The following is a 21,269-nucleotide window of genomic DNA, read 5'->3' as shown; positions in this document are numbered from 1 at the left end:
CATAATTTGCACTGATTGTCTTCCCTTCCTTGTATTTTCTGTTGCCTTTTAAATCACTGCCATTTGACTTTTCTGCTCTCATACCCCTGAAAATTGCCCTTGTTAGTACACAGCTTGGCACAAAAGTATTGAATTCAGTGCACACCTTTCAGTCTTTTCTTCTTTGAGTCTTCTGGAAGTCAGTGCTATTTAACACTTCAAACTCTTAGTCCTTTGAAGCAATTACCTTCTGGTTGGTTTTTTTTTTTTTTTTTTTTAGCTTTTTTTATTGTGAAATTTAACACATATAGAAAGCAATAAATTTCGAAGTACATTTTAACAAGTAGTTTTAGAACATATTTCATAGTATGGTATGAGTTATAGTTCCACCATTTCAAAGTGTTTCCTTCTAGTTGCTCTAAGATACTGGATACTAAAAAGAAATAATATAGTGATTCAGCAGTCATACTCATTTGTTGAATCCTGTCTTCTCTGATAGAATTCGTTCTCCTTTGATCTTTCTCCCACTCTTTAGGATATTTAGGCATAGCCATTTTTACTTCACGTTGAAAGGGGGTTGTTGACGTTATGGGGTAGGGGCATACAACTTGTTGATGCGCTGGGAGAGACGGGTACCACTGGGTTTCTGGGTTTATCCGGCCTCTGAACCATCTGGAGTTACAGATTTCTGGAAAGTAAACTGAATGTGAAACTTTTATAGAATCTCAGATAGAGCCCTAGGTGTTCTTTAGAGTTAACAGGAATGATATTGGTGAGGGTTTGGCAAACTGTGGTAATTAGCAATATCTAGCTGAAGTTTGTGTAAGAGTAGCCTCCAGAACGCCTCTTAACTCTGTTTGATCTCTCTTAGCCTCTGATACCTTATTTTGTTCTGTTTCTTTTCTCTTCGGTCAGGCTGTCAATCCCACAGTGCCAGAGGCAGTCTCATCCCTGGGAGTCATGTCCCACTTGTGGTGGGAGGATCAATGGTTTTACTTGCAGAGTTGGGCATAAGAGAGAAAAAGGCCACATCTGAGCAACAAGAGAGGTTCTCTGGAAGTAATGCTTAGGCATAAGTATTGGTAGGCTTAGCTTTTCCATTACAGAAATAAGAGCAATTTATTTTTTTTGTCTTTCCTAAGAGCAATTCTCAAAATCAAGGGTGTGGCCTAGTAACTTGGGAGTCTGTAAAGTTTGTGAGAATGTCAGGAAGTTCCCAGGTAGGAAAGTTTAATAGTTCCACATTTTTATCCAGTCCCTCAAGGGACTTTGCAAATATTTTAAAATTATCTGCCCATGATATTCTGGAATGTATCTGATTATTACATTAAGCTATACAGAAATGCAAGACCTTGTTCACAATTCTAGGTTCCATGTGTTTGGGTTGCTTAACTGAACTGGTAACACAGGTTAAATTTGATTGTGTGCTGTAGGAAATTTAGGTTTGGGACAAAATAAACCTCTCTTCCTTTGGTCTCATATAACACTGTAGGTGAAGTTCTAAAATACAGACAGTATCATCCTTTACCCTGTATTTCAGTCCCAACCAGATCCTTAATTCTTATCTCTAATTGAAGCCTGATCTCTTTTTTGGCATCTTTAACAATTGCTGTATGTAGGAATGCTGACTTTCAGAGTCTGGTTACTTTAGTTTTTTTTTTTTTCCCCAAATATTTTTATTGTAAATCTTAATAAACATGCAAACATTCTTGACATACAGACATTCTATATGTGGTGTACAATCAGTGGTTTACAGTATCATCACATAGTTGTGTATTTATCACCATGATCATTTTTTTGAACATTTGCATCTCTGCAGCAAAAGAAAGAAAAAAGAAAGAATTCATGCACACCATATCCCTTACCCCTCCGTCTCATTGACCACTAGTATTTCAATCTACTCAATTTATTTTAACCTTTGTTTCCCCTATTATTTGTTTATTTTTTATCCATATCTTTTACTCATCAGTACCTTTACTCGTGGCCCCCGGGTGGGTCCTGAGTTTCCCTTGGGATTCTTTGTACAACCCCTTGAACATCAGGAGCAGTTTCTTGATGCTGCTGCAGACAGGCGAAGGGAAGATTTCCGTTTCACTGCATTATAGGAGTGTTTCTGATGTCTCTGATAGTTGGTGTGGATGACTACAGCTCAGAGTCTGATGTGGTTATTGTACCTTCAGCCCTGGACTTTGTCTCACAAGATGAAATGTTGACGCCCCTGGGCAGACTGGACAAGTATGCTGCAAGTGAGAACGTATTTAACAGGTATGTGCTTGTTCATGGCGGTGGAGGGTGATTTTATTTCATTGCTTTCAGTAGGGAAAATACAATTATCCAATTTAAGTGGATATTATGAACATGTGCAGTCTGAGGTGCCAACTTTTACTAGTAATCATAGACTGCCTGCTTTATTTTTTCTGTTCTTGATACCAGTGCTTTTTTTGCCATTTAGCATAATCTTGGTATTTGTGAGTTTATTGCTCGGGTATATGTAATTCTTTCAGCAGATGATATCATGTACCTATTATATGCTGGGTGATGCTCAAGGGGCGGCCAAAGCCAGCACCCTCCTAATGCCGTGTGTCTCCCACTCTAGACCCCAGATCACCTCTGTCAGACTTTTTCTGGGAAATAAATAGCCTTTGGTCAAAATATTGGGTATATAAAAAACTTTTAAAAATTTGAAAATATAGGTATAGATGTACACAGCTCATATCAGTGAAAATATGTAAATATTACATTTGTATAATGAAGGATGGCTGAATTTGCTCATTGTTAGGGTAATCAAAGGAGAACTGTTTGGATTAATTTTCAGTGACCTTAGAAATTTGCCAAATCAATTAGTTTTAGAAAATAATGTTTCGGTAGACATTCAGTCTCATCTTATTAAAATAAAAATAACTACTGGCATTTACCACTTAAATTATGTGCTTAATATGTTAGAGAATGTAATAAAATTTTTTCTTTATATGGATTCTCATATGAAACTTAACCCCACAAAGGGTAGGTTAAGCCTCCTTAAAATTAAGCCTAAGAGTCACGCCCCAAGAGAACCTCTTTTGTTGCTCAGATGTGGCCTCTTTCTCTCAGCCAACACAACAAGCAAACTTACTGCCCTCCCCCTCTCTATGTGGGACATGACTCCCAGGGGTGTGGACCTTCCTGGCAATGTGGTACAGAAATCCTAGAATGAGCTGAGACTCAGCATCAAGGGATTGAGAAAACTTTCTCGACCAAAAGGGGGAAGAGAGAAATGAGACAAAATAAAGTGTCAATGGCTGAGAGATTCCAAACAGAGTCAAGAGGTTATCCTGGAGGTTATTCTTACGCATTATACAGATATCACCTTTTTAGTTAAGGTATATTGGAGAGGCTGGAGGGAACTGCCTGAAAATGTAGAGCTGTGTTCCAGTAGCCGTGTTTCTTGAGGATGATTGTATAAGGATACAGCTTTTGCAGTGTGACCGTGTGGTTGTGAAAATCTTGTGTCTGATGCTCTGTTTATCTATGGTATGGACAGGTGAATAGAACATATGGGTTAAGAATAAATAAATAATAGGGGGAACAAATGTTAAAATAAATTTAGTTGATTGAAATGCTAGTGATCAATGAAAGGAGGGGTAAGGGGTATGGTATGTATGAAATTTTTCTTTTCTTTTTTTTTTTACATGGTCAGGCACCGGTAATCGAACCCGGGTCCTCGGGCATGGCAGGCAAGCATTCTTACCTGCTGAGCCACCGTGGCCCACCCTATTTTCTTTTTATTTCTTTTTCTGAATTGATGCAAATGCTCTAAGAAATGATGATGATGATGAATATACAACTGTGTGATGAAAAAAAGAAAAAAAAGCTATGTGGGTTCTGCCTTTTAAGATTCTAAATGTTAACTAATGCTACCTCTGAACATTTTACAATTTTCTCTTTCTGTGCAGACAAATGGTGGCCCGGAGTTTGCTGGATACATTGAGGGAAGTCAGCGATGATGAAAGAGATTGTATTGCTGTTTTGGAAAGAATTAGCAGATTAGCTGATGATTCAGGTATATGTTTATATAGAAAAAGAAAATGTACTCTGTCTCTACAAAGATTTCTCTTAGAAAATTTGTCTTTCTAAAAATTACTGAAAAATTTAGTGTGATTTGAGAAAATAGTATATCATCAATAAATTATTGATCGCATCAGTAACAACAAGGATAAAAACAACCTGTTACTAAGATGGGGACATTTTATTGTAGATTCCACTAGGTTTAATTTAAGAAAGTTCTCATGAAAGTAAAGAACAGTGGTTTGCATCAGGGATGTTACTATGTCAGTATTAATACAAACTTAAAAATAATGTGTAATCAAAAGAGATGGGGTAGTAGTTGTAAATTTTTTAGGCAAATATAGAATGCTTTCTGTATGCTGTCTCTGAAAATTGTTAATCATCTTTTTGTAAAGCTAAAGTTAGTTGGTATCTAAGTGAAGAAAGGATGTAAGACTTAGAAAATGGTGATATTGTTAAGTTTTTAGCACATTTTTTATTTAATTTCAGAAACAGTTCAAAAAAATTTTTAAAAATTATAAACCCATAGTATCTATTAAAAAGGTGTTATTTTTCAGTCTGTGTCTTTGAATTGTCAACAAGTCATCTTTTAAGTTTCAAGTGAGCTAATTATTTGTTAAGCAATCCTGTTTATGACTATTTATATAAGCCTTAAATACTTTTTCATTTTCTTATAGGGTACAAAGAACATTTGTACGTTGACTACTAATCTATTTATGACGATATATATGATGGTGTTTTATATACATAACTGCTTATGCATATGCTTGTTCCTGCATGGTTTTAAGAGTATCTCATCAAGTATAATTTTCACTTATATTTTATTTTTTGATTTAGCAGAAACATAACAGTTTAACAAGTCTGTAGATCTGTTACAGTTTATTGTGGATGTTCCATATTTAGAGTAGAGTATGTAGATACTTTTTAAGGAAATATTTGTATTTTGAAGTATAGGAAATATGTGCTGTATTTTATTCTTTTTTCTCTTTTTTACCAATTCTAATACTGATATATATATATATATATAGAGAGAGAGAGAGAGAGAGAGAGAGAGAGAGAGTATGTTCTTAAGTTGTTAAGTGCTTACTAAATGTCTCTGTTGACATGTATACTCTCCATTCTTTCTATAGACATAAAATAGTGTACAGTGTATGTCTGGTTCCAGATCAGGTATTAGAGCAGTTACTAAGAGAAATAAGAATTCTTGTCATTGAATTAACCCTTTAGTGAGTGCAACCAGCATATAAACAATAAATTGTACTCAGAAGAATTGGGGTTGACCTCCAAATGTTAGTGACATTTGCACTGGATTTGGATTGATGCGGTACAGAGAGAAAAAGACCAGTGTAGAGGCTTGAGGCCAGTGGAGAGGAGTTTGCTGAGTTTATAGAGTTTAGAAAAATGAGGCTGTTCAGTATGGGGGGTGAGGACTAGAGTTTAGAGGTTTATAGTGTGTGGTGCTAAGAGAGTTTGGATTTTCTTTGATTTAGAACAGTCATGTGGTGATATGAATTGCCTTATTGAAAAAAGGTGGTGATAAGACGACTAGCTGGGAGGCTTTCACGTATGAGTCCTTGAAGGGAAATCGGGCAGAGAAGGTTCTGGAGCTGCTGATGCAGCTTGAAGGGAGGGAAGGCAGAGGAGCAATGATCTAAGGTTCTGACTTTGTAGCCTGAATTGACTGTGACCTTGTTCAAGTAAGATAAAGAGTTTTGAAAAATATACAACTCTGAAGTTAATATATCCATCCTCCTAAACAAATAAGTACCTTAAAACCTTTAAGTCTTTCTTCTGTCTTATTTTTTATCTTTTTTCTTTTGTATGCTATATGCCCACGGTCACACTTCTTTTTTTTTCCATGTGAGTATCTGGTTGTTGCAGCACCATTTTTTGAATTTGTTTGTTTGATTTTTTTTTCCCTTCGTTTGCTTATTTGTTTTGGGAAAGTACATGGGCTGGAATCCTGCGTGGCAGACAAGAATTCTACCATTGAACTACTCTTGCAACCCCTGTCTTACCTTTTATCTAAGTTTTTATCTTAATTTTTTAATCTCCTAGATTTATTAGCCTTGTTTTATATAGTAAATGCAGATTTAGAATTAGTGCTGAATTTCCCAGTTTTAGTCCTCATCGTTAAATCTTTTATCCCGTTCTTTTCTGATTCTGTTCCTTCTTTCTTAAAGAAAATCTAGTGACAAAGGTCTGGCTCTGACATACATATTCCCTTTTCTTTGAAAATGCTTTTATTTCACTCTTACTCTTAAAGTGATCATTCAGCTAGGTGTAGAAATCTAGTTGATAGTTTTAATATTATTCTACTGTCTTCTTACTGCTGTTAACATTAAGAATTCTGCTAAAAATTTTGTCTTTGTAGGTTTTTTCCCAATTGCTTTTAAGATCTCCCTTGACATTCTGCAGTCTCACTGTCATGTATTTATTATTTATTTATTTATTTATTCTACTCAGGTTTTGCCTGCTTGAATTTGAAGATTCTTTTAGTTAAGGGAAGTTATCAACCTTTAACATTTCAAATATTGCCTGGTACATCTCAATCTCCTTTTCTTGGATAAAAAAAAGTTTTTTTTTTCTTGATTTTTTAAACCATTTTAAAATGGTTCTGAATATGGAACTCCTGTTAGATAAATAAATTGTATATTCCATGGCTGCTCTTATTTTTCAATCCCTTATCTCCCATTTGCCTCTTGGTAATCTCTCAGCAAAGTTCTAACTTGCCATCTGTCTGTCGAATCTTTTGTTTAGTTCAGTCCATTTTTCATTTTAAGAATCTTACATATTATGTTTTCCAATCTTGTTTTTCTTTCCCTATTATCATGTACTTTTCTCAGTTATATTTCCTATTATTTTTAAAATAGAATGTTTAAAATGATTGTAACCTCTAGAGATTTATTATAGTTACTGAAGCTTGTGTTGTTAAATCCTTCTATTATGCATTAAAGTTTTTGGTACTGTAGGATCATTTGTTTGTCCTTTAGTTTTGGTTTATGAGCTCATCTTTAGTATGTCTTCATGGGAATTTGCTATTTTGTTCAGCTGTTATTGTGGGATTGTCCCTCAAGTGGTTGGGTTTTTTTAAATGTTTTTATTGACATATCTTCACATACATATAGCCCATACATGGTGTACAGTCAGTGGTTCACAATATCACAGAATACATAGTTGTGTATTCATCACCATGATCATTTTTAAAACATTTGCATCATTGCAGGAAAAGAAATAAAAAGAAAAAACTCATACATCTCATACCCTTTACTCCTCCCTCTTATTGACCACTAGTATTTCAGTCTACCCAATTTATTTTACCCCTTATCCCCCCTAATATTTACTTATTTTTTTTATCCATTTTTTTTTTTTTTTTTACTCATCTGTCCATACCCTGGATAAAAGGAGCATTAGACACGTGGTTTTCCCACTCACGTGATCACACTATAAAAGCTTTATAGTTATACAATCTTCTTCAAGAATCAAGGCTACTGGAACACAGTTCAACAGTTTCGGGTACTTCTTCTAGCACTCCAATAAACCAAAATAATACCATAAACTAAAAAATGAATATCTATATAATGGATAAGAATAACCTCCAGGATAACCTCTTGACTCTTTTTGAAAGCTCTTATCCACTGAAACTTTATCCTGTCTCATTTCTCTCTTCCACCTTTTGATCAAGAAGGCTTTCACAGTTCCATGATGCCAGGTCCCAGCAAATCCCCAGAGTCCTGTCCCACGTTGCCAGGGAGATGTACACCCCTGGGAGTTTTGTCTCATGTAGGGGGAGGACAGTGAGTTCACCAGCTAAGTTGGCTTAGAGAGAGAGGCCATATCTGAGCAACAAAAGAGGTTCTCTGGGGGTGACTCTTAGGCCTAATTTTAAGTAGGCTTAGCCTATACTCGGCATGAATAAGTTTCATAGGGTCGAACCCCAAGATCAAGGGCTCAGTCTTAATTAGGTTAACATGCTACCCAAAATATAAATTTTTCGCCCACTAAATATCTCTCCCGTTGGTCTCATGCAGAAGTTGCAATTTTAAAATATGGACCATATCATCCTTTACCCTGTATTCTGATCTACCCCAGTCATGTCTAGATCAGCTTCATTCATATCTCTAGCCTAAGTCTGTTTCCTTTTTCAACTTTTTAAACAGTTCCTATACCCTCAAGTGGTTTTGAGTCGTCCTACCAGCTTCAGTGTGTTAGAAAAAACAAGTAGGAGTTATTTTATCTGTGTGTGTGTGTGTGTGTGTCTGTTTTGACTGGGACAGGGGCAGTTCTCAAACTCTGCCTGCATGTAGAAATTTGGAACCTAGACCAATTCCAAGTATATATACCCAGGGTTTCAGAAATAACATATTTGAAGTAGATTTCTTCTTGTTCTGTTAGTAATTGAATGTAACACACTTCCAGAAGTACATGAAATGTAAGTGTGCACTTCAGTGAAGTTTCAGAAAGTGAATGTCCACGGTAATTGGTATCCAGATTAAGAAATAGAACTAGCAGCCCAGAAACCTCAGTGCACCTCCTAATTTCTGTCCCATCCCACCTGACCTAAAACTATAGATTGGTTTGCCCGTATGAATTTTATATAGAACCATTCTGAATGTATTGTTTTGACCTGGTTTCTTTTTACAAGACTTATGTATGTTATACAGAATGAGTTTGTTACTCTCATTTGTGGGACTTACAGTCTAAAAAGTCACCATGGACTCTGGATTAGTGAATACTGAACCATTGCTCCTAGGGAAAGGGACGTACAGGTACCTTCTAGCCTATGAACACAGCACTTCATCACCTGACCAATTCATAACTTTGCTTGTGGGAGTTTCTGATTAAAGGCCCCTTATTCTTTTGCTTCCTCCTAAAATTTGCATATAGTGATTTTCTGGGAAGTCCCTCATTTCCCTAGCCTTTTTAAAGCGATGCTCCCGTTGAACTCCATCCAGAAGCATTTTCACTGCCTTCAGAACATTTTAGAGTAACATTTAAACAACACCTCTGAACATAAATTTAATCAAGTTTAATCATAAATCACATTGGGAACTCATTAAATAAGGTGTTGATTTAATAGTCGACTCATGGCCAGCTGTACTGTAAGTCATGCCTTAATGGAGCTTATCTAACACACGTGGGTTTTCCATAAGGCATCTGACAGCCTTCTTACATTTCAACACTACACTTGGGGGCCATTTCAAAACAGTGAAATCACCAACAAAAAGCACAAAGATGTGACAACATGGCACTCAGTATGTCTAGTCGAAGTCTTATTTACAGTGTGAGCACTAAAACAAGAAGGCAGAATGTTCAAGAGGCACCATTAAAAGGCAAAACGTTGCCTTCTTTGACCTTAGCTGGGAACCTGCGTGCCAGGCAACACAAATTGCTTGTATTCTGAGTATGTCTATGAATGACTTAAAAAGTGTCATGAATATTTATTTGGGGGTACAAGTAAGTTTTAGTGAGCAGGCGAGTTTGCAAATACAGAGTTCACAAATAATGAGAATCTACTGTATCTCTGAAATACATCTGTGTTGCAATGGCTGTGTTTATTGATTTTTTTGTTGTTGTTACAACAACATCTATCTGTTCTATGAATTTGCTGCCATTTATTTGTCCGTTGTTCGGTTACTTCTCCAGTACTCGTTTATTTTTTATTTTGCCAAGGGGGACTGGGTGGGTATAATAGTATCATTGTATTTTAATTTAACATTTACTTAGTGATCATTGAAGTTGAGTGCTTGGTTATATGCTTTCTGGCTGTTTTAAGTATCTGTCCAAGTCTCCTGTCCATGTTTTTAATAGTTTTCTTTTTCATATAGATCTGCAGGAATTCTTTATATTCTGTATGTCAGTCCTTTGTTACTGTTTTAATTTTTAAGCTACTGGAACACAAATATACCAGAAACAGAAGGGCTCTTAAAAAGGAAATTTATTAAGTTGCAAGTTCACCATTCTAAGGCCATGAAAATATCCAGATTAAGGCGTCCAAATAAAGATACCTTAACCCCAAAGAAAGGGCTGATGAAGCTCAGGGTTTCTCTTTCAGCTGGAAGGGCGTATGGCAACATTGCTAGCTTTCTCTCTTCATTTCCGAAGGTCTCTGGCTTGGGGGTTCTGATGAGTCTTTTCAAAATGGTTCCCTCTTAAAGGACTCCAGTAAGCAACCCCACCTTGAATGGGTGGAGACAAATCTCAGTGGAAACCATCTAATCCGAAGTTACCACCCACAACTGGATGGGTCACATCTCCATGGAATCAATCAAAAAGATACCACCCAGCAATTTTGAATGAGGATTCAAGGACATGACTTTTCTAGGGTACATAATAGCTTAAAACCGGTATAGTTACTTATGTGTATTTTAGGTATCTTTTTCCACTCTGTGGCTCGTCTTTTCACTCTTTAATGGTGCCTCTTGAACAAGAGAAGTTCTTTTCTTTTCTAAGTAGTGCTATTTGTATACTTAGGAAATATTTTTCTCCTTCATAGTCATGAATATTTTCTCTCTATATTATCTAATCTGAAAGCTTTATTGCTTTTGTTTTTGACATATAGATTTATGTTTCACCTGTAATTTATTCTTATGTATGGTATGAAGTTGGGGCAAGTTTCATTTTGTTTCATTTCTTAAAATATGGATACCAACTCCTGACAGCATTTATTGAAAGACTGTTTTTCTTCCCTTGCTTGGTCTTGGTACCTTTTAGTGAATCAGTTGTCCTTATAATTATGGTTGTGTTCCTGTATGCTCTTTTCTTCCATTGGGCTATTTGCTTAAGCAGGGCTTTGAAGGAGGAAAAGCTGCGAACTTCATTCTTACCTGAAACTATGACTTGTTTTCTCCTTTTGCTTCAGAAAGTTATTATAAGTGAGCAGGTCAGCATTGGCCTAGGAAACTGAGGATCATTGAAGAAAAGTAGAAGCCTGTCTGTATGTCTACTGTTTTGTTTTGTTTTTAAGTTGAATTTTTATTCTTCAGAATAGAAGAACTCTATTTTATTCAAATGCTGTCTACAAATGACACAACAGTATACTAGAAATTTGAAATGCTGGTGTGTTGATTAGATTCCTACCTTATATTCTAGTTCATTTTCTACTCATAGCTACATTAATTTCTTCTTGTTGAATTCTAAGTTCCCCCTGAATACCTTCATGCATATTTACCTCAAAGTAACTTTAATCATACGGCATTGATGGGAATCACAGTTCTAAGTAGATCTGACGTGACTACTTGTTTCTGATAATCGATCTGAAGTGACGACTTATTCCTGATAATCCATCACTGTGTATGTGTTTTAGCCACTTGCATTTTTTCTATGAACTGTCTGTTTGTATCAGTATTTGCTTTATTGTATCCATTTAAAATGGGGCCTTTGAATATTTTAGTTATTAACCTTGTCACACAGTACATATAGCTTCTCCTAGGCTCTTTTGCCTTTGAACTGAATTTAGTACCTGTTGCCTATACTGAAGTTTTTATAAAGTGAAATTTATTGGCCTTATAGTTGGTTTCTGGGTTTTGTTTGGAAGGACTTTCTGCCGCAAGATGAAATGTATTTTTTTATATTATTTTTTAGTAGTTGTGATTAAAAAAAACTATTGTGGTAATTGTTTTTGATCTTCTAAAAAATAGTTTAGAATTTTAAATTCACCTAGAATTTATGTATGATATGCTGTAAAAATTTTATCATTTATTCTCGCATAACTAGCTGGCTTTCTTACCATTATTTATCACACAGTTTATCTTTTTTGGAACCCAAAGACTTGAGATGCCATATTTCTTATATTCAGATTTGCCATACATGCTTGAGTTTTTCCAGGTGGCGGTGGTGGTTTTTTTTCTTGTTTGTTTTAGTCTTTCTCCTTTAGCATTCATTCACCTGTTTCAGTCTTTGTTAACAAGTAGAAATCTTCTTAATATTAAGTCATTGGCTAAATGGAAATTGGAGCTGGGTGGTCCTAGTGATTTATCCTAGGAGATACTTTTCTTCTTTTTAAAGTTTGTAATGTGGTACACACACCAAAAATTGCCATTTTAACCTTTTTGAAGTATATTATTCAGTGGCATTAATTAAATTTGCGGTACTGTTTTTCACCACCATCCACTGTCAAAGTTTACATCACTCAAAGGAACAACTTGTGCCCAGTAAACAACAAAACTCCACATTCCCCTTTCCCCCAGCCCCTGGTAACCTCTAATCTAATTTCTCTCTCATGCATGTGCTCTCTGAATTTGTTTATTCTAGATATTTCGTATAAGTGGAATTATACAAATTGTGCTTTTTTTATTTTTAACTTTTTTATGGTATAACATATATACAAAGCAACGAAATAAAAAAGCCATAGTTTTCAAAGCACTCTTCAACAAGAAGTTACAGGGCAGATCCCAGAGGTTGTCATGGGCTGCCATACAATCCTCTCATATTTTTCCTTTTAGCTGCTCCAAAATGTAGGAGGCTAGAGGGCTTAAATATTTTTTTATCATCACAGTTGACTTTATTTCCTTCTTTTTTTGTGAAAAATAACATATATACAAAAAAGCTATAAATTTCAAAGCACAGCACCACAATTAGTCGTACAACACATTTCAGAGTTTCTCATGAGTTACAATTTGACAATTTTAGGTTTTTACTCCTAGCTGCTCTAAAATACTGGAGCCTAAAAGAGGTATCAATTTAATGATTCAGCATTCATATTCATTTGTTAAATCCTGTCTTCTCTGTATAATTCCACCATCACCTTTGAATTTTCCGTCCTTCTCTTTAGCAGTGTTTGGGCTATGACCAATCTAAATTTTTGATAATGGAAGGGTCTGTCACTAATATGAGGTAGGGATATGGAATGATCTGATGTTCTGGAGAGGCTGGGCTAGGTTCAGGACTGATCTGGACCAGGGACCCGTCTGGAGGTTGTAGGTTTCTGGAAAGTTACTCTAGTGCATGGAACCCTTGTGGAATCTTCTATATTGCCCTAGGTGTTCTTTAAGATTGTCTGGAATGGTCCTGGTTGGGGGTTGGCAGGTTATGATAGGTAGCAAAATCTACCTGAAGCTTGTGTAAGAGCAACCTCCAGACTTGCCTCTTGACTTTATTTGAACTCTCTCTGCCACTGGTACTTTATTAATTACACTTCTTTTTCTCCTGCTGGTCAGGATGGAATTGTTACTCCCATGGTGCCAGGTCTGGATTCATCCCTGGGAGTCATCTCCCATGTCTCCAGGGGGACTTTTACCCCTGGATGTCATGTCCCACATAGCGGGGAAAGCAATGACTTCACTTGCAGAGTTGGGCTTTAGAGAGACTGAGGCTACATCTGAGCAACAAAAGAGGTCCTCCAGAAGTAACTCTTAGGCATGCCTATAGGTAGTCAGCTTCTCCACTACCTGCATAAGCTTCACAAAAGTAAGCCTCAGGTGCTTTTGATTTGGGTACCCCTAAAGTTTGGAACAGTATCAGGGAATTCCCTGATGATAAGGTTTAATAGTTCTATATTCTTTCTTTCATCACTTAAGACATTTTGTCAGTAGTTTTTGATGATCTGCTTTATATACTCTAGGATGTATTCAGGCACTACAATAATCTATGCAGGATTAAAGACCTCTTTCTTATTCTGGGCTCCGTGTGTTTCAGTTGTACAAATGAGTTATAAAGATAGGTTGAATTAGATTATGCGCTACAGAAAATTTCAGTTCCAGATCAAATAAACATTTCCTCCAATGGTCTCAGAGTATGTGTGGTTCTAAAATATAGATACTGTCTTCCTTAGCCTTGTGTTCTGAATTATTTTAACCCCAACCTGTTTGGCTTCATTTTTGTCTCTAAATTTCAGGTTACATGTATAAAACAATCTCTCAAAATCCAGAAATAATAATCACCACTCCAGACTTAATGTGTCTGCTCTAAAAGCTCATAATCTATGGCCCTGTTTTCTTTTTTTCCTCTTTATTTATTAATTAAAAAAAATTTAACCACAAACGAACAAAAACATTCTTAACATATGATCATTCCGTTCTACATATATAATCAGTAATTCACAATATCATCACATAGTTGCATATTCATCATCCTGATCATTTCTTAGAACATTTGCATCAATTCAGAAAAAGAAATAAAATGAAAACAGAAAAAAAAAAGATTAAACATACCATACCCCTTACCCCTCCCTTTCATTCATCACTAGCATTTCAAACTAAATTTGGTTTAATATTTGTTCCCCCTATTATTCATTTTTATTCCATATGCTCTACTCGTCTGTTGACAAGGTAGATAAAAGGAGCATCAGACACAAGGTTTTCACAATCACACAGTCACATTGTGAAAGCTATATCATTATACAATCATCATCAAGAAACATGGCTTCTGGAACACAGCTCTACATTTTCAGGCAGTTCCCTCCAGCCTCTCCGTTACATCTTGAATAACAAGGTGATATCTACTTAATGCGTAAGAATAACCTCCAGGATAACCTGTCGACTCTGTTTGGAATCTCTAAGCCATTGACACTTTGTCTCATTTCACTCTTTCCCCATTTGGTCGAGAAGGTTTTCTCAAACCCTTGATGCTGAGTCTCAGCTCATTCTAGGATTTCTGTCCCATGTTGCCAGGAAGGTCTGCACCCCTGGGAGTCGTGTCCCACGTAGACAGGACGAAGGTGGTGAGTTTGCTTGTTGTGTTGGCTGGAGAGAGAGGCAACATTGGAGCAACAAAAGAGGCTCTCTTGGGGGTGACTGTTAGGCCTAATTTTAAGTAGGTTTGATATATCCTTTGTGAGGTTAAGTTTCATATGAACAAACCCCAAGACTTGGGGCTCAGCCTGTAGCTTTGGTTGTCCACACTGCTTGTGAGAATATCAAGAATTCAGCTTGGGGAAGTTGAATTTCTCCCCGTTCTCACCATTCCCCGAAGGGGACTTTGCAAATACTTTTCCACTCACTGATCAAATCACTTTGGGATTCATCGGGGCATCACTCTGGACAAACCAACAAAATCTCATGTCTTCCCCAAGGTTCCAAGTACTTATGGTGTTCAATCAAGCTATCTACATAAGTTGTATTAGGAAATGCACTAGTCAAAATATAAATTTTGTACCAAATAAGCATTTTTTGCTTTAGTCTTACACATAAGTTAAAATTTTAAAATATTACCATCTATTTTCAGCACCCTGCAGTAATGACATTCTTTTGTTCTTCCTCACACAAAATTTGTACATTTAAATTTGTACGTTTAGTCACTATTATACATTTAGTCACTATTATTATACACTTGTACATTTAAATTTGTACATTTAGTCACTATTATTATACACTCTAGGCATTCCTAGATTATACCATCTCAATCTTTGTCATCTATCTTTCTTTCTGATTTCCTTTATGCCCCCAGCCCTCCTCCCTCTATCATTCTCACATTCAGCTTCATTCAGTGTTTTAACATAATTGTATTACAGTTAGGTAGTATTGTGCTGTCCATTTCTGAGCTTTTAAAATTCAGTCCTGTTGCACAATCTGTATACCTTCAGCTCCAATTACCCAATATCTTACCCAATTTCTATCTTCTGATGGTCTCTGTTACCAGTGACACATTCTAAGTTTATTCACTAATGTCAGTTCATATCAGTGAAACCATACAGTATTTGTCCTTTTGTTTTTGGCTAATCTCACTCAACATAATGTCCTCAAGGTCCATCCATGTTGTTACATACTTCGTAACTTTATTCTTTCTTAAAGCTGGATAATATTCCATCGTATGTATATACCACAGTTTGTTTAGCCACTCATCTGTTGATGGCCATTTTGGCCATTTCCATCTCTTTGCAATTGTAAATAATGCTGCTATAAACATTGGTGTGCAAATGTGTGTTTGTGTCTTTGCCCTTATGTCCTTTGAGTAGATACCTAACAATGGTATTGCCGGGTCGTATGGCAATTCTGTATTCAGCTTTTTGAGGAACCACCAAACTGCCTTCCACAGTGGTTGTACCATTTGACATTCCGACCAACAGTGAATAAATGTGCCTCTTTCTCCACATCCTCTCCAGCACTTGTCATTTCTGTTTTGTTGATAATGGCCATTCTGGTGTGTGTGAGATGATATCTCATTGTGTTGTTTTTTTTTTTTTCTGTGGTTGAGTCTATCGAGTCAACAAGCTTGACAGATGTCAAGTTCATTGTGGTTTTGATTTGCATTTCTCTAATGGCCAGGGAAGTTGAGCATCTCTTCATGTGCCTTTTGGCCATTTGTAGTTCCTCTTCTGCGAAGTGTCTGTTCAAGTCTTTTGCCCATTTTGTAATTGGATTGGCTGTTTTTTTGTTGCTGAGTTGAATAATCTCTTTATAAATTCTGGATACTAGACCTTTATCTGATATGTCATTTCCAAATATTGTCTCCCATTGTGTAGGCTGTCTTTCTACTTTCTTGATGAAGTTCTTTGATGCACAAAAGTGTTTAATTTTGAGGAGTTCCCATTTATTTATTTCTTTCTTCAGTGCTCTTGCTTTGGGTGTAAGGTCTATAAAACTATCTCCAAGTGTAAGATTTATAAGATATTTCCCTACATTTTCTTCTATTTTATAGTCTTAGACCTAATGTTTAGATCTTTGATCCATTTTGAATTAACTTTTGTATAGGGTGTGAGATATGAGTCCTCTTTCATTCCTTTGCATATGGATATCCAGTTCTGTAGGCACCATTTATTGAAGAGACTGTTCTGTCCCAGGTGAGTTGGCTTGACTGCCTTATCAAAGATGAGAGGGTCTATATCAGAACACTCTGTTCGATTCCGTTGATCAGTATATCTATCTTTATGCCAGTACCATGCTGTTTTGACCACTGTGGCTTCATAATATGCCTTAAAGTCAGGTAGCATGAAGTCAAGCCCGACTTCATTTTTTTTTTTCCAGGATACTACTTTTAGCTATTCGGGTCACCGTGCCATTCCAGATAAATTTGGTTATTGGTTTTTCGGTTTCTGAAAAGTAAGTTGTTGGGATTTTGATTGGTATTGCATTGAATCTGTAGATCAGTTTAGGTAGAATTGACATCTTAACTATATTTAGTCTTCTAATCCATGAACACGGTATGCCCTTACATCTGTTTAGGTCTTCTGTGATTTCTTTTAACAATTTCTTGTAGTTTCCTTTGTATAGTTCCTTTGTCTCTTTAGTTAAATTTATTCCTAAATATTTTATTCTTTTGGTTGCAATTGTAAATGGAATTCGTTTCTTGATTTCCCCCTCAGTTGTTCATTACTAGTGTATAGAAACAGTACAGATTTTTGAGTTTTGCTCTTGTAACGTGCCACTTTGCTGTACTCATTTATTAGATCTAGTAGTTTTGCTGTGGGTTTTTTGGAGTTTTCGACATGTAGGATCATATCATCTGCAAACAGTGAGAGTTTTACTTCTTCCTTTCCAATTTTGATGCTTTATATTTCTTTTTCTTGTCTAATTGCTCTGGCTAGAACTTCCAACACAATGTTGAATAACAGTGGTGATAGTGGACATCCTTGTCTTGTTCCTGATCTTAGGGGGAAGGTTTTCAGTTTTTCCCCATTGAGGATGATATTAGCTGTGGGTTTTTCGTATATTCCCATTATTATTTAAGGAAGTTCCTTTCTATTCCTATCCTTTGAAGTGTTTTCAACAGGAGAGGAAAAATTTTGTCAAATGCCTTTTCTGCATCAATTGAGATGATCATGTGTTTTTCTGCTTTGATTTGTTGATATGGTGTATTACATTAATTGATTTTCTTATGTTGAACCATCCTCGCATACCTGGGATGAATCCTACTTGGTCATGATGTATAATTCTTCTAATGTGTTGCTGGATTCGATTTGCTAAAATTTTGGTGAGGATTTTTGCATCTATATTCATTAGAGAGATTGGTCTGTAGTTTTCTTTTTTTTGTAATATCTATGTCTGGCTTTGGTATGAGGGTAATGTTGGCTTCGTAGAATGAATTAGGTAGCTTTCCCACCTCTTCAATTTTTTTGAAGAGTTTGAGCAGAATTGGCACTAATTCTTTCTGGAATGTTTGGTAGAATTCACATGTGAAGCCATCTGGTCCTGGACTTTTCTTTTTGGGGAGCTTCTTAACGACTGATTCAATCTCTTTACTTGTGATTGGTTTGTTGAGGTCGTGTATTTCTTCTTGAGTCAAAGTTGGTTGTTCATGCCTTTCTAGGAAGTTGTCTATTTCATCTGCATTGTTGTATTTATTAGCATATAGTTATTCATAGTATCCTGTCATTACTTCCTTTATTTCTATGGGGTCAGTGGTTATGTCTCCTCTTCCATTTCTGATCTTATTTATTTGTATCCTGTCTCTTCTTCTTTTTGTCAGTCTTGCTAAGGCTGCATCAATCTTATTGATTTTCTCATAGAACCAGCTTCTAGTTTTATTGATATTCTCAATTGTTTTCATGTTCTCAATTTCATTTATTTCTGCTCTAATCTTTGTTATTTCTTTCCTTTTGCTTGCTTTGACGTTAGTTTGCTGTTCTTTCTCCAATTCTTCCAAGTGGACAGTTAATTCCCGATTTTTTGCCCTTTCTTCTTTTTTGATATAGGCATTTAGGGCAATAAATTTCCCTCTTAGCACTGCCTTTGTTGCATCCCATAAATCGTGGTATGTTGTGTTTTCATTTTCATTTGCCTCGAGATATTTACTGATTTCTCTTGTAATTTCTTCCTTGACCCACTGGTTGTTTAAGAGTGTGTTGTTGAGCCTCCACATATTTGTGAATTTTCTCGCACTCTGCCTATTATTGATTTCCAACTTCATTCCTTTATGATCTGAGAAAGTGTTTTGTATGACTTCAGTCTTTTTAAATTTACTGAGATTTGCTTTGTGACTCAGCATATGGTCTATCCTCGAGAATGATCCATGAGCACTTGAGAAAAAGGGATATCCTGCTGTTGTGGGGTGTAATGTTCTATAAATGTTAAGTCTAGCTCATTTATTGTAATATTCAACTTCTCTGTTTCTTTATTGATCCTCTGTCTAGATGTTCTGTCCATTGATGAGAGTGGGGAATTGAAGTCTGCAACTATTATGGTAGATATGTCTATTTCTCTTTTCAGTGTTTGCCACATGTGTTTTGGAGCATTCTGTTTCGATGCATAAATGTTTATGATTGTTATGTCTTCGTGCTGAATTGTTCCTTTTATTAAAGCATAGTGTCCTTCTTTGTCTCTTTTATCTGTTTTACATTTGAAGTCTAATTTGTTGGATATTAATATAGCTACTCCTGCTCTTTTTCTGATTGTTATTTGCATGAAATATCTTTTCCCAACCTTTCACTTTCAACCTATGTTTATCTTTGGGTCTAAGATGCGTTTCCTGTAGACAGCATATAGATGGGTCCTATTTTTTAATCCGTTCTGCCAGTCTATGTGTTTTCATTGGGGAGTTTAATCCATTAACATTTAGTGTTATTACTGTATACTGAGAAGTCCTTTCTTCTACCATTTTGCCTTTTGGATTTTATATGTCATATCTAATTTTCCTTCTTTTTACCTTTACTCATAGTCTTCCTTTCTACAGTCTTCTCCACACCTCTCTCTTCTATCTTTTCGTATCTGTCTCTAGTATTTCTTGTAGAGCTGGTCCCTTGGTCGCAAATTCTCTCAGTGATTTTTTGTCTGAAAATGTTTTAATTTCTCCCTCGTTTTTGAAGTACAGTTTTGCTGGATATAGAATTCTTGGTTGGCAGTTTTCCTCTTTTAATAATTTAAATATATCATCCCACTGTCTTCTCGCCTCCATGGTTTCTGCTGAGAAATCTGCGTATAGTCTTATTGGTCTTCCCTTGTGGGTGATGGATTCCTTTTCTCTATCTGCTTTCAAGATTCTCTCTTTCTCTTTGACCTCTGACATTCTGATTAGTAAGTTTCTTGGAGTACGTCTATTTGGATCTGTTCAGTATTTATTTCTTCCGTTAGTTTTTCTCCTCCTTTTCCCTTCTCTTCTCCTTCTGGGATACCCACAACACGTTTATCCTGCACTTCATATTGTCTTTCAATTCCCTGATTCCCTGCTCATATTTTTCCATTTTTCTCCTATTTTCTTTTTCTTCGCAGATTTCAGATGTTCTATCCTCCAGTTCACTAATCCTGTCTTCTGCCTCTTGAAATCTACTATTGTAGGTTTCCATTGTTTTTTTCATCTCTTCTGTGCCTTTCATTCCCATAAGTACTGTGATTTGTTTTTTCAGACTTTCGATTTCTTCTTTTTGCTCATTCCTTGCCTTCTTTATATCCTCCCTCTATTCATTGATTTGATTTTTGATAAGGTTTTCCATGAATGTTCATATATTCTAAATTAATTGTTTCAGCCCCCGTATCTCATTTGAATTGTTGGTTTATTCCTTTGACTTGGCCATATCTTCAATTTTCCTAGTGTGATTTGTTATTTTTTGCTGATACCTAGGCATTTAATTACCTTACTTAGTCTTTTCTGGAGATTGCTTTCATTTCTTTTATCTAGGGTTTTCTTGCTGGATGAATTTGTTGTCTATCTGTTCTTTGACATTCTGTTCAGCTTTTTCTGGACCTCTAGCTTAGGTTTTGTTTAACAGAGGAGAATTTTTAGTTCTTGTTTTCTTGGTTCTTGCCCTTCTTGTATGGTGTCTTTTTCCCCCAACCTTAAGAGGGTCTACTTAGGTATTATAGACCCCAGCCGGATTTCCCCAGACCAAACTGGCCTCCTATCAGGAGGAGAGTGACCTGCGTCGGTTTTCCCTGAGGGTGAGACCCAGCAGGTTGAAAGACTTTCCTGTGAAGTCTCTGGACTGTTTTTCTTATCCTGCCCAGTATGTGGCGCTTGTCTGACTGCAGATCCCACCAGCTTAAGATGATGTAGTACCATTAACTTTGGCAGACTCTCCCTGCTGGGGGCATTGTGGAGACAGAGGAGAGGTTGTAGGCTGGTTTTAATGGCTTCAAATTACCAAGCCCTGGGGTCTGAATTCCTTGAGGGAGGGTTTCCACCTGAGTTGGGCTTCTCCCCTCCCCTGGGGAAGGAACAGGCTCCAGACAGGCCTTGAAACGGGCTCACTTCTGCCTATGCCTGGGGCAGTTGCAGCCTGAGAAGTCCTGCTGCTATATCCAAAGGCAGTCAAGCCTTTGTAGATACACAGCCATGAAAACCTCTGTTCCTTTTTTTTTTTTCCTTTTTCTGTCAGCCCTGCCCCCTTGGCACCAGGGCAAAAATGAGTGCCCTCCACTTTGACCAGGTTCACCTGA

General features: G+C 36.4%; 1 protein-coding gene across 9 annotated transcripts in view; it reads left to right on the top strand.

Moving 5' to 3' along the window:
* The window catches only part of PPP4R1 (protein phosphatase 4 regulatory subunit 1), a 129,509-nt gene that overhangs the window by 43,828 nt on the left and 64,412 nt on the right, over window positions 1-21,269 (top strand). For 4 of the 9 annotated variants that reach the window (XR_013165295.1, XR_013165294.1, XM_077135971.1 and 1 more), the window contains 2 exons: window positions 2,109-2,244; window positions 3,912-4,018. Coding sequence is in view for 7 of the 9 variants with exons in the window: in XM_077135971.1 (XP_076992086.1) it covers window positions 2,109-2,244; window positions 3,912-4,018 (243 nt within the window). In the remaining 2 variants the exon portion in view is untranslated. The remainder of the gene's footprint in view (window positions 1-2,108; window positions 2,245-3,911; window positions 4,019-21,269) is intronic. The other 5 variants (XM_077135974.1, XM_077135972.1, XM_077135975.1 and 2 more) reach the window with 2 other exon arrangements.

This window comes from Tamandua tetradactyla, chromosome 18 (genome assembly GCF_023851605.1).
Source record: "Tamandua tetradactyla isolate mTamTet1 chromosome 18, mTamTet1.pri, whole genome shotgun sequence".
Lineage (NCBI taxonomy): Eukaryota > Metazoa > Chordata > Mammalia > Pilosa > Myrmecophagidae > Tamandua > Tamandua tetradactyla.
The sequence above is the reverse complement of the archived record's forward strand: the minus strand, read 5'-3'. Positions and strand labels throughout refer to the sequence as shown.